The following is a 16,723-nucleotide window of genomic DNA, read 5'->3' on the forward strand; positions in this document are numbered from 1 at the left end:
GTAGTATTCACGCTTTAATATATTACAAACTTAAGCATTTAATTTCAACAAACAAAAAATTATTCACAATAAGAGAGCAAGTAAACAATATTTATCCCAATTAAATTCTACCTTCGCAATCATTCTCAATCAGCTTAATCTTCGTGTGAACACATAAACAAAATCTATATACCACATCTATAACAGTCACAGGGGGAAAAAGAGAAAAAAAAATCATCACCACACTGCATCACGTGTCGAAAAACAAGTACAACTGAAGCATTATAAATGAATGGGCGTAAGAGGAGGAGGAGAGTTGTTAGTAATTCTGTATAATTTTGATAATTCGTAGTGTAAGTATTATCCGGTCTTGCGTTGTTATAAACAAGTGATAGCAATGCGCACGCTCGTTCAGCATCTACAACGTTGGCGGTGATACGAAGAACCAGTATCGTCAAAGCTGTCGAAGCGAGCAACAACTCTTGTAAGCTGCTGTCGAAAAGTTCTCCATTATTACAATAATATTCAATTTATATACTACTTTGTAGACATAAAAATATATTATATAATTAATTATGGATGAAAATTATACCAATATGTCATCGTCATTAAGTACCAATGAATCGTTAGATGATAGAGAAGGTTCTAATACATATATATTAACATGGTGGCAACAAATGGCTTGGAGTTTATTGTTTGGTGTTATGGTATTAGCTGCTACTGGTGGCAATCTTATAGTTATTTGGATTGTGTTAACTAATCGTAAAATGAGAACTGTTACTAATTATTTTCTGTTTAATTTAAGTATGGCTGATATTATGGTGTCGACTTTAAACGTCATTTTTAATTTTACTTATATGTTAAATGGTATATGGCCTTTCGGATCCGTCTATTGTAAAATTTCAAATTTTATAGCAATCGTTTCGGTTGCAGCCAGTGTCTTCACTTTGATGGCAATTTCTATAGATAGGTAAGTCTATATAATTAATACTTTAATTATCTTACATATTTAATTTATAAATAAATATAAGGTTATATTCGAATTTTAGATCTATATTTTAAACAAAAGAGTATTGTTTTGTTAACTTTCTTCGACTTCTGTTATGCATTTTTACATTAATTTATTATTATTAGCATTATAAAGAAAATGGGAACAGAAAAAGTTAGTTAGGTAATTATTAATTCATAGGAAAAGATACCATTTTGAGATATTTCATTTTTTTATTTTCCAGAATCAAACACAATATCCTTTCAAAATTTTATTCTGTAATTTATTTTGGATGATGATAAATATAATTTTTTATTTTATTTTATTACAGTATACACATGACTTTTATATATCAAAATATGGTTTAAATAAATAAATTTTATAAAGATAAATTTGATAATTTGATTTTTATTTTTCTAATAATTTAATGGAAAATTCTTTATTAAGTAAAGCTAAAGATTTGTGTCAACTGATCGTGTATATTTTTTCTCTAGTTCCATTAATCTTAACTTCGTTGAAATATATTTGAAAAGTACGTTTGTCTGTTGGCTACTTAGTTAAATAATTAAAAGACTTTTAATGTAATTTTTTGAAAGATATTTATCTTTTAGATATTCAAATAATACAACTTGATTTAGAAGTTATAACATATGTAACGTATCATTCTATTGTAAACATTAGTATCGTTCAATTTAATATAACAACTCGTATTAAATTATTACTTTTTAATAATTTTATTAACAAAAGTTATATAATTAAAAACATTAACTTTTTAATTTAATGTTTAATTGTTATTTAAAAATTGTTTAATTTTGGCATNATATGTCTATATATACATGAATTTAGATGCTATTTTTGAGTATTACAAAAATCTGATACGACTAAGAGCATTATAGTCCTTATGGGATTGTATAGATGTTGAATTACTTCCACACCATCCCTTAAGGATAGTATGGAAGTAGAATTTCCTACGTCGTTTTACTTTATTAGTTCTGATAGACACTTCCTTCTCAGATTACTGCATTCAACTACTCAATGTCAAAAGTTTTTACCTTCTAAGACCTTTCAAACCCTTAAAATAAATAAGGGATATCATTTCTAACGTAATTTTACGCTCCTCATTAGTGCTTGTCATTTATCAAACTATTAATGGTGTGGGTTTTCACGCCTGGATTAAACAATTCCTAATCTTTAGGGATTACGATAACGATCTCTACCTGTTGGGATAGGTCGTCAGGAATAATTCGTCAATACTTCAACACGGATGATGTTATGGCTTTAACTTAGAAAATGCTTTAAACGATAATAAATTTAAAATATTCTATTACATCTATTAAATTATTTATGATATAAATTTTTATGTTAAAAATATTATTATTATATTTTAATAAATAACCACATCTTTCTTCTCCTCATGATATCTCTTCCTACGAATTTCCTCCCACTTATTATAGCATGTATTTTTAATAATATTCATTTTTATACCTAAATTTTAGAGCGTAAACACTTAATTTATAATATTTTTCTTTTAAATTAAGCTATATATTTTCTAAATCTTTTTAAATTATCATAATCTTAATGAATCAAGTAATAGGATACGTTATAAGATATATCATACCCTGTTAAGCTTCGATCGCATTTATACTTACTTATGACTTAATTTTTTTAAATTTTTGATATTTTTAAAGATTTTTTAACTTAAAAATATATTTTGGCACTCAACATCATTTATCTCTTTCCTTGTTCTCGTAATATCTCACTATTTGGACTTACTTCTCTCACCCTTAAGTCATTTTTCTTTCATCAACCCCCTTTTCTATTCTTATTTTCTCATGCTTAAACATTCAATTTACATTTTTCTTCCCCTGTCTACATTTATATAAATTCTTCTATTTATCATTATCATTCAGAAACAACACGCTGTAAGGAAGAATCCATTATTAAACTACTTCAATACCCTATTCAGTTTACATTGCTTCTACCCACATCTAGAATAAAATTATTTATATAATTTACAAGCTGATAATTTTATATTCTTAATGAATATTTGTAAATAAAATTATAATTAAAGTAATTAATAATGATCTAAATCATTCATTTTCCCTGTTGAGATTAATTATTAACGACATATCGTATAGAAAAATTACAACGAAATTTCAAAAAAAAAAAATGTGTTATTAATTTATCAGTTTAATTGTTAGACAATGTCTTAAATGATTTACTAAACAATAAATAATGTAAAATAATTAAAAATATATTAAAATTTTTAAAATATATCCCACTTTTTAAAATCCTAAACATGGACACGGATCCGTAAATACATGTAATTAACCTCGAAAAATCATCAAATGTTTACTAAAATTTTAATGAATGTTGTTAGAAAATATTTTATAAAAAAAAGGGAAAAAAATAAAAGAAAAATCACTCGAATATCTTATTTTTACTCTTCAATTTTCTTTAGAAAATGGTTTTATTAACAAGGAGTGATGTTCATGTTCCACACTGATGACGATGATTATCAAAAGATATTTTAGTTTTTCCAAAAAAATATTTTATTCTCGAAACAAAAAAAAATAAAAAATATATATGATTGAGCCTTATATATATTTTTCTTTTTGATAAACATGATTTTCAACTTGTTCATTTTGCCAGTTCTGCTCGTTATTTTGTCACATTTAGTCAATGATTGATGATGTGAACACTTTGATTTAAAATGATTTGTACTGAATTGACACTAATATCATAGAAATATAGAGAAAAATAAAATAAAATAAAAATAATAATCACTAGAAACAATTTTTATTAAAAAAACCGGAAAAATAATTAAAAATTAATATTTAATAAACAGTGCTTATATATTTTTTAAACGTTAAAAAATCATCACTTTACAATGAGAAATACAAAAAATAAGCTCACGATTGACGTCATTTTACGTCAGAATTTCAAAATGATTTCATTTTCTATATTTATTTTTGATATTATAAAATTTAAATGAGCTATAATCTTGTGTTTTTTCAATGCTTAATGCTACTTAGATAATTGTAATTAAAATTTTATAATAAGAAAATATAATTTTTTTATTTGATTATATAAAATTTTGGTTATATTTCGTAATCAATTCATTCTTTTAATAAAATTTTCCTCATAAACAAAGGAAACATTACTGTGTAATTAATCTCAATTAGTTTTCCTGCCGCGTATTCTGACCCCAGTTTTGATCATTCTAATTTCGGATTTGAAGGACTTAAATGATATAATGTATTAATTTTTCGGAAATAAATTGTTTTTTTTTAGAAAATTCTAAACTTCCCATAGAAGCAGAAGCGTTATGTTTGCAAATCTATAAACAAATTGCTGTTTAATTATTTAATTTTTTTAATGAAATTAAACGGTTTATTTTAAAATAAACTTTTTATATTTTTATAATTTAAATAATTATAGCATAATTTGATTTTTTTATGCTTTTATGTATTTTCATACACGTTGACTTCTCTGTATCTTGATGCTCTTTCGCTCTGAATATACTACATTTTCCATAAGTCATGTTTTGAATGCACGATGTCTTTAATGCTCTATATTATAAATAAATCATGTTTTAAATATCCCATATTTTGATTATATTTTGCTTTCAACATGTTAATCAAAGTGTATAGCACTAAATTATGTATCTTATATATATTTGATGCACTGCATTTTGAAAGCATTTTGGATATTCTTTATGTAATTTATGTTTTAAATAGTCTACATTTGAATGTATATTTTGACTGAATTATGCTTTTAGTAGCTTACATTTTGTATATATTATGTATGTAATCGTGTATATTACAATTTAAATGAAATACGATTTGATTGTTCTGTATTGGAAATATCCCACATTTTGAATGCATTATACCCTAAATATTCTATATTTTGAATATATCACGTTTGGGATGTACAAGTCGTTAAATGTATTAAGATTTTAATATTTAGAATATTCTATATCGCGAATATTCCACGTTTTGAATACACTACAATTTATAATAAATACATTATGGTTTAGATATTCTATATTTTGTACCGGTACATTCTGCATTTTGAATGTATTATGAGTGCATTATGCATTAGATAAGCTCTAAATTCTTAATATCTTATAGTTTTCATACATTACATTTTGAATTACTCTGCATTTTTAGATCATTATGCATTGAATGCTCTGCATCTTTGGAGTATTATGCTTTGAATGCTGTGCATCATGAATGTGCAATTTAGAGCGTCATGATTTAAATGTTCCGCATTTTGAATTCTGTAGGTCCTAAATGTTGTATGCATTTTTATACGCTGTGTTTTTGAATGAACTTAAATTTTGAAAATGTTCTACATTTTTAAATGCGTCTTATTCTAAAATGCACATTTTAAATGCTCTACAATTACCTAAGGAAGTAAATTTTGAAAACAGTACAATTTTTAAATTCACTGCACTTTGTCGATTGCATTACAATTTTCAAGTACAGTTCGGGTATTTTAACAGTCATGTTATAAACATTGCGCTCATAAATACATAAAAATTTTAAAATCTCTCCAGTTATTAATATGAATGAAATTCAGCAAAGAGACGATTTGAAAACAACTTTGTTTGGCTAGATAAGATTTATTATAGCGAAATGCGAATTGTTCGTGGAATGTTGTGCATTATTTAAATCTTTTGCAAGCGATTTCATATCGCGTATGCCAATGTTAATCCTTTGAATTCCATCTTGATTTATTCAAAAATGTATTCCACAAAATTATAATTTGTTTCTTTATAGCACATTTATTCTATACTCTCTAGCACCACTTTCACTCTAATTTTTAAAAATTTTTTATAATAAGAAATCATTAAAATCTATTTATTCTCTTAAATAAATTATTCTTACATTTTTTATAATAATTATAATTTATTCATTTTTTAAAAATTATAACTTATTTATTTATTTATTTATGACTTCTTTACTATCTTGAAATACTTACATTCATTTTCCACGCATCGTCTTACATTCTCAATTTTTTTTAATTTTTAGAATAAAAATATCTTTAAAATCTATTTATTTTCTTGTAGTAAACCTCTCATTCCTTTAATTATTATAATTTATTTACTTTTAAAAGAATTATAATCTACATATTTTATGGCACATTTACTCGAAGTCTCTCGTAACATTTAGACACTCATTTTTTAAATTTTTCATAAAGAAAATAATTTAACAATTTTAATTTTTAGTTTAGAAAGAATATATGTTATATATTTAAAAATTAACATTATAATATTTAATTTTAAACATTTTAAAACAGAATTTTATGCGTTAATTACGAGCGCTCACTTCTTTCCTTATATTTATATATAGAAGATGTATTAAGTTCATTCACTGTTTGTTAAAATATTAATTATTTAATAGATCATTAACCTAAATTAAATATAAATTACATTAGAGCTAGCAAAATAATTTATCTTTAAAGTCTTTACTTGGCAAGTTTGCAAGTGAAGAGAGAGAAAATTGGTCTCAACTGATAACTTCAGATCAATTTTCTCTATACTAAAGTTACTCTGCAATTATTATATTTCTAAGTTTTGATTTATTTGACAATTATATAAATGTTAGTAGCTCCCAAATTGCGATAGCAATTCCCGCTGTTGGAACCATTCTCATGTCAACAGTACACTAAACGTAACCCTGCTGTTGTTCAATAAATACTCTGGTGGACCTTGACTGCTCTTTCCTGTTTACATCAACTAATCCTATATAAAATCTAGACGAAAAAATCTGTAATAAATTTAATAAAATTAATAAATAAACATTTAAAAAGTCTTCAACGCTTTTTATATAAATATTTTATAAGAAAATTTTAAGATAAATTTACTAGCTTACACCTTTGATTCCTCTTAAAAGGTAAATTTTAATCGTGTTTTTAAAGCACTCAAAAGAATTCTAACCGCTGTAAAGTACTTTAAAATTAAAATCCAATTGAAAAAGAGCAACTTTAAATGTATTTTAATGGGGTTTTATCAAAGAACATTAAAAAAAATTCTGAAAAAATATCAAAACATGTGACAAACGTATCTGTTCACGTAATTATATTTTTGTATGTATATATATATATTTTAACCTCAACGTTATATAAACTTTTAAAAAATAACTAAATAATAATAATAATGACAATGAACTGGGCTTTATACATTTAACTTAAATATTTATCACGAAACCAATTTAAAATGTTGCGTGATTGAGAATCCATTCGTGTGTTGGAATATATTTTAAGATATATAAATGCATGACAAGGCCGATACAGAAATATACTTAATTCTTTATGATAATATTATTTTCTATAATAATATAAATCGTATGAATATTCATATATTCAAAACATCAATGAAGTATTTATTATAATATATAATTTTTAATTAAAATATGAACGTAGGAAGTTTAATTATTTAGGCTTCCATCAAAGCATTCATCATTTTCTATTAAAATTGTCAAGTGAAATAATTTAAAAATTTCACTTTAAATATATAAAATTTAAATTGGAAATTCTTAGATTTTATTGCATTTTAAAATGAAATTTTATAAGAATTGTACGTATTAAGTCGGTAAACATCAATAGTTATAATATCTTTGTTACTAATTTTCTATTCTTTGAAATTATTAGATGAAATTTTTACTTTAAAATTCGATTTTATGCAGTTTAATGAAATAATATATATATATAATGAATTATAGGCATAGAAAACTTAATAATATAAATAAATAATATCAACGAATGTTATTTCTATCGATACTAAAACCTTCAACGATAAAATTCTTTGAAAATTTCAGTTTAAAACACAAGAAAATAGAATTTTAGATTGGAATTTTTTAGGAATTTTAATTAATAATTTTAAAAGAAAATTATTAAATAAAATTATTATAAAATGTAATTATTTCAAGCACCTATCATGAGATTTTCTATTAAAACCCGTAACTAAATCATACAAAAACTATTGTAACACAATTCAATTAATTTGATAAAATATTAAGAATTTATTCCTAATTTTTAAAAAAAAAATATTATGTTAAAAGTTTCAACAAATATTTATACAAATATTCAGTCAAAATGATAAATATTTTCCATAAAAATGAATAATCTTTTTATGAAATATATACCAAAAACCCGTTTAGAATATATAAAAACGCATTATTCTTGTATAAGAATTGGAAAAAATTTTCATAAAGAAACACCTCATGATATTTTATCCATATTTTTGCGTGATATTCTTTTGTAACATTCTTCTTTACTGTATATAACATTCTATTTTTAAAGTTATTGATGAAAAGTAATAAATATTTTTTTCTCTTCGCCTCAATATCGAACCTATACTGTAACAGAAATAACTGTAAATGCTTATAGAAGGTGTCTAATAGATGTTGAAAACTGACCTTGAGTTACCATGGTGATGGTATACATAATGACTGAAAGAAATCAATGTGTATGCCTAAACCTTCAACCCAGTCGTTGTCATTTATTCTTTCGACTAGATGAAGTATCTTGCATTCTTTATTTTATTTTATTTTATTTTATTTTTTGTTAAGCAGGAGACATTTTGTACTATATCAAGATGTATGAATCAATTATAAATGACATTCCATTATTTGAGAAGGATTTACTTTATAGTTCAACATAAATTCCATTCGGTAAATAGTTACATTTTGCTGCTATCGTCAGTTGTATATATTCTTTTTTTTATTCTTGGTTTGATGCTAGAGTTTTTCCTGTATCGTTATTCGACTTTTTTTAGACTAGTTGTTCGAATCTTTCTTGATTTGTTGCTCGGATATTTGTTTGTTGCTCGAATTTTCCTTCTTTTATTTGTTGAATTTTTCATCGCTTTTCTTCTAATTTTCTACTTTTACTATTTGAGTTTTCCATCTTCATTACTCCAATTTTCTTCGCTTTTTTATTTGAGTTTTATAATTTTATAAGTCAAATTTTCTTAGTATAATCATTAATATTTTCCTAGCATTATTATTGCAATTATCTAGCTCCGTTACTTGCATTTTTCATCTTCATTACTCCTATTTTCCTATCATTATTATCAAAATTTTCCTAATTTAATTACTCCAATATTCTAGCTTCATTAATTAAATTTTCCATCTTCATTACTTCAAGTTTTCTAGACTTATCACTTAAATTTTCTCAGCTTTATTACTCAAATTTTCCTGCTTCGTTACTTGAATTTTCTTATATCTATCACTATTACTTCTTATCTACGTTCTTCCAATTTTTATAGCTTTTTTTATTCAAATTTTCCAATTTAATGACTCCAATTTCTTAATATAAAATTCTTGAATTTTCTAAGACATTACTACTACAGATTTTACCCTATTTACTCTTCGATTTTGCTAAATTATATCAAACTTCTACGAACAAAATTGTATTTATATTTATATTTATTAATAATTCGAATAATAATAAATATGAGATGATTTTATTTATATAAATCTTCTCTATAGTTTTTATTTTAGTAAATTCGAATCTATAAATGTGTTTTTAATAGCTTTTCCATTGATTTTGAACGTGGAATACGTAATTTATTCAAACACATTCGGTAACTCTAAATTGACTTCCTTTCGTCTATAATTATATTTTGCCTTATCTAAAATAAAAATAATTAATCAGATTTCCTTAAAATTAAAACTTTTAAGAATTTTTTTTCAATAAAGGAGATATTTTTTCCATTACTTAATTTTAATTCTATTTTTATCTTTTTAAAATCTTCATAAATATATTTATTTTTTTTCTAACTGGTGAAGATGATTCAAAGGAAGAGTAAGAGCAGAATTTTTTAAAACTTTTATTTTATTTTATTTCTTTTAATAAAAAAATTTTAGAAAAGAATTTTCTGCTGACTGCTTAATTTTTATATTTTTTTCCCTGCTTTAATTTTCGGAAATGCGTTTTTATAATTGAAGAAAATGTTGAAGTGGAAAAAGCAGAGCAATTTTTAGAATTTAAACTTTTAGAAACTTGTTAGAAAGAAAAGAATTTTGTGTTTATCACTTATTTTTATTTTATTTATTTTTTTTTAATTTTTGAAAATGCATTTTTAAATTGATAAATAAGTTAAAAAGTAAGAGTATCCTGTTGATTTATCATCTTCATTATCAGTTACGGATAAAGACCGCATCAGGAACAAATCTGATACGGAACAACAGTATCATTAGTTATTCTTGCTTTCCATTATCTTCATCTTTATCAAATGTAGATACTCTTGTTTGTATTTTATTTATCATTAGTTGCAAATAAAAAAACACAGATTAGATAAGGAAAAACAGCATCGTCGGTTGCTCTTGCTCTTTATCATCTTTATCTTTATCAGTTGCAGATGTTTTTGCTCTGAATTATCATCAGTTGCAGATAAAAAAAAACCGAATACGGAGCAACAGTATCATCGGTTATTTTTACTCTTCATCAGCTACAAATGCTGTTGTTCTACATTATATATACAGCATTTCTAATTAATTAATTAAAATTAATGTTATATTTTTAAATAAGAAGGAAAAAATAAGCGACAGTGTTGAGAATTTAGAAAGAAATCTTGTTATTGTTCGGAAAAAACTGTACTAAAATGTGACTTATTCAGCCTCAGGCACATCAAAGATGACAAAAGTGATGACGTTTATTGCACCTTCCTCGAATCTGTCACCAATTTTATGTTGTTTTTCCCTTCTTTCTTATAACAGAATCCAGAATATATAAGTATTAAATCTTACAAAAAAGTATATGAAACTAATTTAAAATTTTTAAACATATATACACTATAAACAGCTACTGTTGATTTAATATTTAATGTAACTTCTATAAAGATCACCAAGAAAATAAAGTTAATTTGATAGCATTCCATAGGGATCTTTCTCTAGTAAGCTTAATTAACATTCTTGAGTATAAATAAGAATTTTTAATAATTATTTTATTAAATTTTCTATTTATTTTCAAGATTTCTTAATATATTTAATCAATAATTTTGACGTTTAAAATTAAATAAAACATGTTTTGCATCATAGTAAATGTATAAATCATTGAGGTAGATCATTGAAAAAATAAATGTATAAGTGATAATAAATGATCATAAATGTATAAATAATTGAGGTAATTATTATTTTTGCAAATTTTTTTACTACTGTCGAATTTCTCTTTAATCGTTTTTACTTTATTTAATTTATATATTTTTTCTGTTTTAGTTCTTAAAAAATGCATTTTTTTAACTAGCGAAGATGAAGTAGAACAAGACAATCTTGTAGATACTCCTGTTTTTTTATCATCTTCATTGTCAGTTGCGAGTAGAGAAAGAATTAAGAGCAGATCAGATACCAAGTAACAGCATCATCAGTTACTCATTTTATATATCATTATCATCTTCATTAGTTGAAAACAATATTACTCTGTTTTATCGTCAACTTTATCAATTGTAGCTATTTACATTATAATCAGTTTCAGATACACTTGTACTATACAATCTTCATCTTCAACAGTTTCAGATGTACTGTATACAGATGAAGATTATACAGATGTACTGTATACAGATGAAGATTATTCAGATGTACTGTATACAGATGAAGATTATTCAGATGTACTGTATAATCTTCATTTTTCATCTTCATTACCAGTTACAGATACACTTATACTGTATAATCTCCATCTTCATCTGTTTCAGATCATCCTACTCTAAATTATGTTTGTCGTCAGATGCGGATAGAAGAGATCAGATATGAAACATCAGCATCAGCAATTACTAAATTGCCGATAAATATGATTAAAAAAAATAGATAAAAATCACAAAAATTATTAACTTATTTTCATTTTATCATTTATTCTTATCAGATTATTTCACTAAACTGCACACCCTAAAAAATAAAAAGAAAATTGAGAATAATTTATAATTATTAAATCAAAATCATTTTTATAAAGTTATAAAAGTTATTAAAGTATTCATATTAATTGCTGTAACGCCCTTTTAGAAATTATTACGCAACTTCCTTCCCCTTCTCCACTTTCCCTTTTTGATATAAATAGATTTAATATTTATAAGCTTTAGAATTTGGTGCATAAGTTATTATCAAATGTCACGAAAGTTTTAAAATCTCTTGAGAAATTTCAATCATTTTGTAAATTATAATTATTCAAAATTTTATAAGGAAATTTTGATGAAGAATATAATTTTACTTGTTTCGTTTCAAAGGAAAATTGTAAGTTTCTTTAAATATTAATTATTTTTTATAATAGCAATAACGTAATTCGTTTACTGTCATTTACTGTTACGACATCTATTTACAGCATCATAACTAAATAAATTCTATAGTTATTTACAGCATTTACTCTTATCTATTTACTGTATCTTTTACTTTTCGATGCTTATTTAATGTTTTTACAGCATTTACTATTGTATAATCTATAATTGAACCATACATTTCCATCATTATAACTGTAAATAGATGTTATAAATATCGATTTTCAGTTATTTACAGTATTATCATTATTTATAGCGAGTATTTACTGTCATTTACAGCACGTTATACTTTTACGATGCTTATTCAATGCTATCTGCAGCATCTACTGTTACATAATTTACTGTTACCGTATCTATATAAGCATTGTAACATAAAATAGATACTGTACATATTTATAATTTATTTACAATAGTTATTATTTATAGCATCTGTTACAGTATTTATTTTATGTTAGTTGCAAGACCTACTATTGCACAATTTATTGTTTCTGCACGTATTTGCTACATTATAATTATAAATAGATGCTGTAGATATTAATTTACAGTTATTTATAGCGTTTATTATTATTTATAGTGTTTATTTGTTATCATTTATAGCCTCTTTAACTTTTACAGTTCGTATTTAATGTTAGTTGCAGCACCTGCTATCGCATAATTTATTGTTAATATACCTGTTTATAACATAATAACAGGAATAGAAGCTGTAAATATTTATTTACTGTTACTTATGGTGCTTATTTGCTGTCATTTAGAATATTTATTTACTATTATTTACATACGCTTTGCTTTTACAATGCTTATTTAATGTAGTTTGCAGCAATTATTTATTGCTACTGCGCTCATTTACAGCACTTTTCCAGGAAATAGATTCTGTAAATATTTATTTACTGTTATTTACAGCATTTGTTTAGTGATGAGTATTTATTTATATTAACTATTTATCTTTACATCTATTTACTATACTGTAGCTGTAAATCGGAACTGCTGTAGGACTAATTAACAGTAAATATATATTTACAGTATCTACTTGATATTATTTACAGTAATTGACTGCACTCCTTAAATATTGAAAACGTATCTATAATATTATCATAGGAAATGCAGTAGACAGTTACAATGCATATTGCCACTATAAACAGCATTACAAATAACAATAAATGCTTTTTTTCCTATTTACATCTCTGATTTACGGCTAAATTAAATGCTTTAACAGTAACTTATGATTTAAACAATACTTATTATACAGTAAATCGCGTTACATACTAGGCATTTACGGTATTTACTGTACTACTGTAAGTTATAACAGTATTGCAATAAAAAATACATGCTGTACAGTATATGCTTATGTTTACAGCACTGATTTATTACTTATATCACTAATTTAATATAATAGCAATTATTTGTTGTAATATTATTGAATTTATAGCATTCTGTAAATAAAACTATATAAATAAACATATATATCGAGAGAGAAAGAGAGGGTGGCCCAAAAGTTAGTTTAAGGAGATATATAGTATTTGTTATTAAAGTCCCTATTTATTTCATTTTAGACATAACTATCAACAGTAAATACACTGTTATTATAATGCAATTTATTTGAATAAATTTAATAGAATCTTATGCAAAAAAATGTTTGTTATAAATCTTCAGATTTAATAAACTTAAAGAATATAGAGAAACTTCAATTCTCATCACTTCCTCAATGTCATTTGCGTAATGTCATTCTCAATAGTTCCACTTCAAAATGATACATTACAGAAGATAATATGTAAATAGATTCTTTTAAAAGTTTAGTAAGATTCTTGAAAGAATTTTAAACAGATCTACATTCGTATCTGTTAAATTTTCATTGAAATTTTTCTTGACTTGAATTTTTTCCTTCTCCTCTTCTTCTTTTATTTTGTTCCTTTTAATGTAATTCTATAGTTTAAAAAATTTGGCTCCGTTCGAGAAATAAATTCGTTCTCAAGGACGATGTTATTTTCAAATATTAAATTTCTTTATTTGTTATTTTTGAAATAATTTTCTAAAAAAGTAATTTTTTTAGTTTTAAATTATTAAAATTTAATTAAAAATATAACTTAGTAAAAATTGTAAACTTATTATGATAAATGAATAAAAAGGGAAGTCCATGCCGTATGTGTACGAGAATAAACATATCAATTAATTCGTTAATGCCAGAATTTAGTGTTGACGAGTGAGAAAGTGAAACCAAGTTAAAGTGTAATTAAACAGTAATAAAAATTGCAAGAATTTAATACGCCCTTACTCACATACGGCACAAACTTTCAAGCATTGTTCTCTTATATGTAGCACATCTTGTATATAGTAACGGATTCTGTGCATGATCTAGTTGGGGTTTGAAAGTCTTGAAATTTGGCGATAACAATGTCATTTGCAATAAACAATTGTGCATTTAGTAATTTACACATATTGAAAGGTCTTCTCCTTTAATTGGGAAGATCAGTTTACAAATAGTCGTTTGGACTATACGAGGATGAAGTTATTTTTGGAAGCGCTACGACGAAATTTGATTGTATATGTAAGTCACTGAAGAAACAATGCCTTCGCTGTTTATTATTCTAACAAAGAATCAATGCTTTTTAGTCCTTCTGGCTAGTTCCACCAGTTTTTGGCCCCCCCTCCTACGGTCAACCTAGCCATGTCTTCAGGAAAAACAGATGAAATTCTTTATTAGAATTACTAATTCTTCACAATGATGGGATATTGAGGAAAAAAATTGATTTACATTTATACATATACACACAACTTATAGAAACATAAATAAAAAAATAAAGTATCTCTAAACCAATCAGGTAAAGAAGAAAAAAATATGAAGTGTGAAAAAGTAAAGGTTTATAAAGAATAAATAGAAAGTAAATCGAATAAAACTTCTTTTTTCTATGCATCAAACTGTTTAAAGTTTATGTTTATCCATTCTTTCTATTTGGAAAATTGTTGAATGCAGCTAAAAAAGTACACGAAGATAAGAAAAACTTGTGTTCTTTTACTTTTTATTTTATCCTAAAATATAATGACATATTTTATATTTTTTACTAAGGAAAAATAAATATATTTCAACAAATTCCAAATTTGTTTGTTCGATAAACTATAAATTTATTCTTGTTAGAAATATTACAAATTTACAACTATTTAAAGCATTTTTTTACATGAAGTATAATATTAGTAACGTGTTTATAGCTTCATATACATGTCCAAAATTTAAAAAATAATAAAATTTTTTAATAAAAAAAAGCATATTCCTCAAGAGTTCAATAAATTCCATTACTCACTAATGGAATTTATTGAGCTTTTAAGGTTAAAGTAATGCATTTATATACAGTATAGTAGAGTGTTTAGTTATCATTTTGCTTAGAATCTCACAAAAACAATAATAATAATAAAAATATAAATATTTAAATAATAAATTTATGTCCAAGAAAGATTCTAAAACTTATAAAACACAATTTTTTGTTTTAAATTTAATAAAATAAATATTTATATGTAATACAGTCGAAGCCATCTCTAAACACTAAGAAAAGAAACTTGGCATAGCATATTTTCAAGGGTGATATTTCTAAAAAAAACACTATAAAAATATAGAAATTAAAATTTTAAAAATCCAACTTTTAAAAATCCTATTTTGTATTTAAAATAAATAAATAAATTGTATTTTTCTGAGCCAATTTTTAAAAATATGGAAGCAACAAACAACTTTGTCTGAAAAGATAAAAAATGTAGAACCGATGCTGCAGTTACAATACAGTATAGTACTTACAATGCAATACTTAAATAAATACTTAAAATATTTCGTGAGTAGTTTGGATGTATTTAATTGTAAATTTTATAATATTCAAATAATATTAAAAATATATTTAAAATATTTCTTAAATGTTTTAATTATTTTTAATGATTTTAAATAAATTAATAAGTTTTTTAGTTATTAAAAATAATTTGTAGGATTTTTTTAGTATTTGTAATATAATTTCATGTTTGTTTCGTAGTTTTTAATTGTAATTCTTGTAATTTATATTGTTACAAAATTGTCTTCATTCTCTTATTATTTTTAATTGAAAAATTATAATTTTGTAAAATTTAAATCATGTTTGTAACATTTGCAACGTTGTTTCTAACTTTATTTTCATTTGTAATTCTTATAAGTGATATGATATAAATTCTCTTTTATTTCTGGCATTTCATTTGTAACATTTGTAATTGACTTACAATACGAATTCACTTTTATCTCTTATTATTTTCATTTATAATTAATCTCTAACATCAAATTAATCTTTATTTGTAACATTTATAATTTACATGTTGTAAATCTACTATTTCTAACATTTCATTTATAATATTTGTAATTCATTTGCACTATAATTTTTCTTCTATTTTTATCAGATTTACTTGTATATTTTGTCATTTTTTTTCTAATTTAATGTATAAACATTTATAATTCATATAACAAACTCTAAGGTTTCATTTGC

At 23.9% G+C, this 16,723-nt stretch overlaps 1 protein-coding gene across 1 annotated transcript in view; it reads left to right on the forward strand.

Annotated features, from left to right (window-relative positions):
• The first annotated feature begins 337 nt into the window (after positions 1-337).
• The window catches only part of LOC111632530 (tachykinin-like peptides receptor 99D), an 80,471-nt gene continuing 64,085 nt past the window's right edge, over positions 338-16,723 (forward strand). The window contains exon 1 of the mRNA XM_023376972.1: positions 338-949. Within this exon, the coding sequence (XP_023232740.1) occupies positions 555-949 (395 nt within the window). The 5' untranslated portion in view covers positions 338-554. The remainder of the gene's footprint in view (positions 950-16,723) is intronic.

The sequence above is a fragment of the Centruroides sculpturatus genome, unplaced genomic scaffold (assembly GCF_000671375.1).
Source record: "Centruroides sculpturatus isolate CEXI.00-Female unplaced genomic scaffold, Cexi_2.0 scaffold714, whole genome shotgun sequence".
Classification (NCBI taxonomy): domain Eukaryota; kingdom Metazoa; phylum Arthropoda; class Arachnida; order Scorpiones; family Buthidae; genus Centruroides; species Centruroides sculpturatus.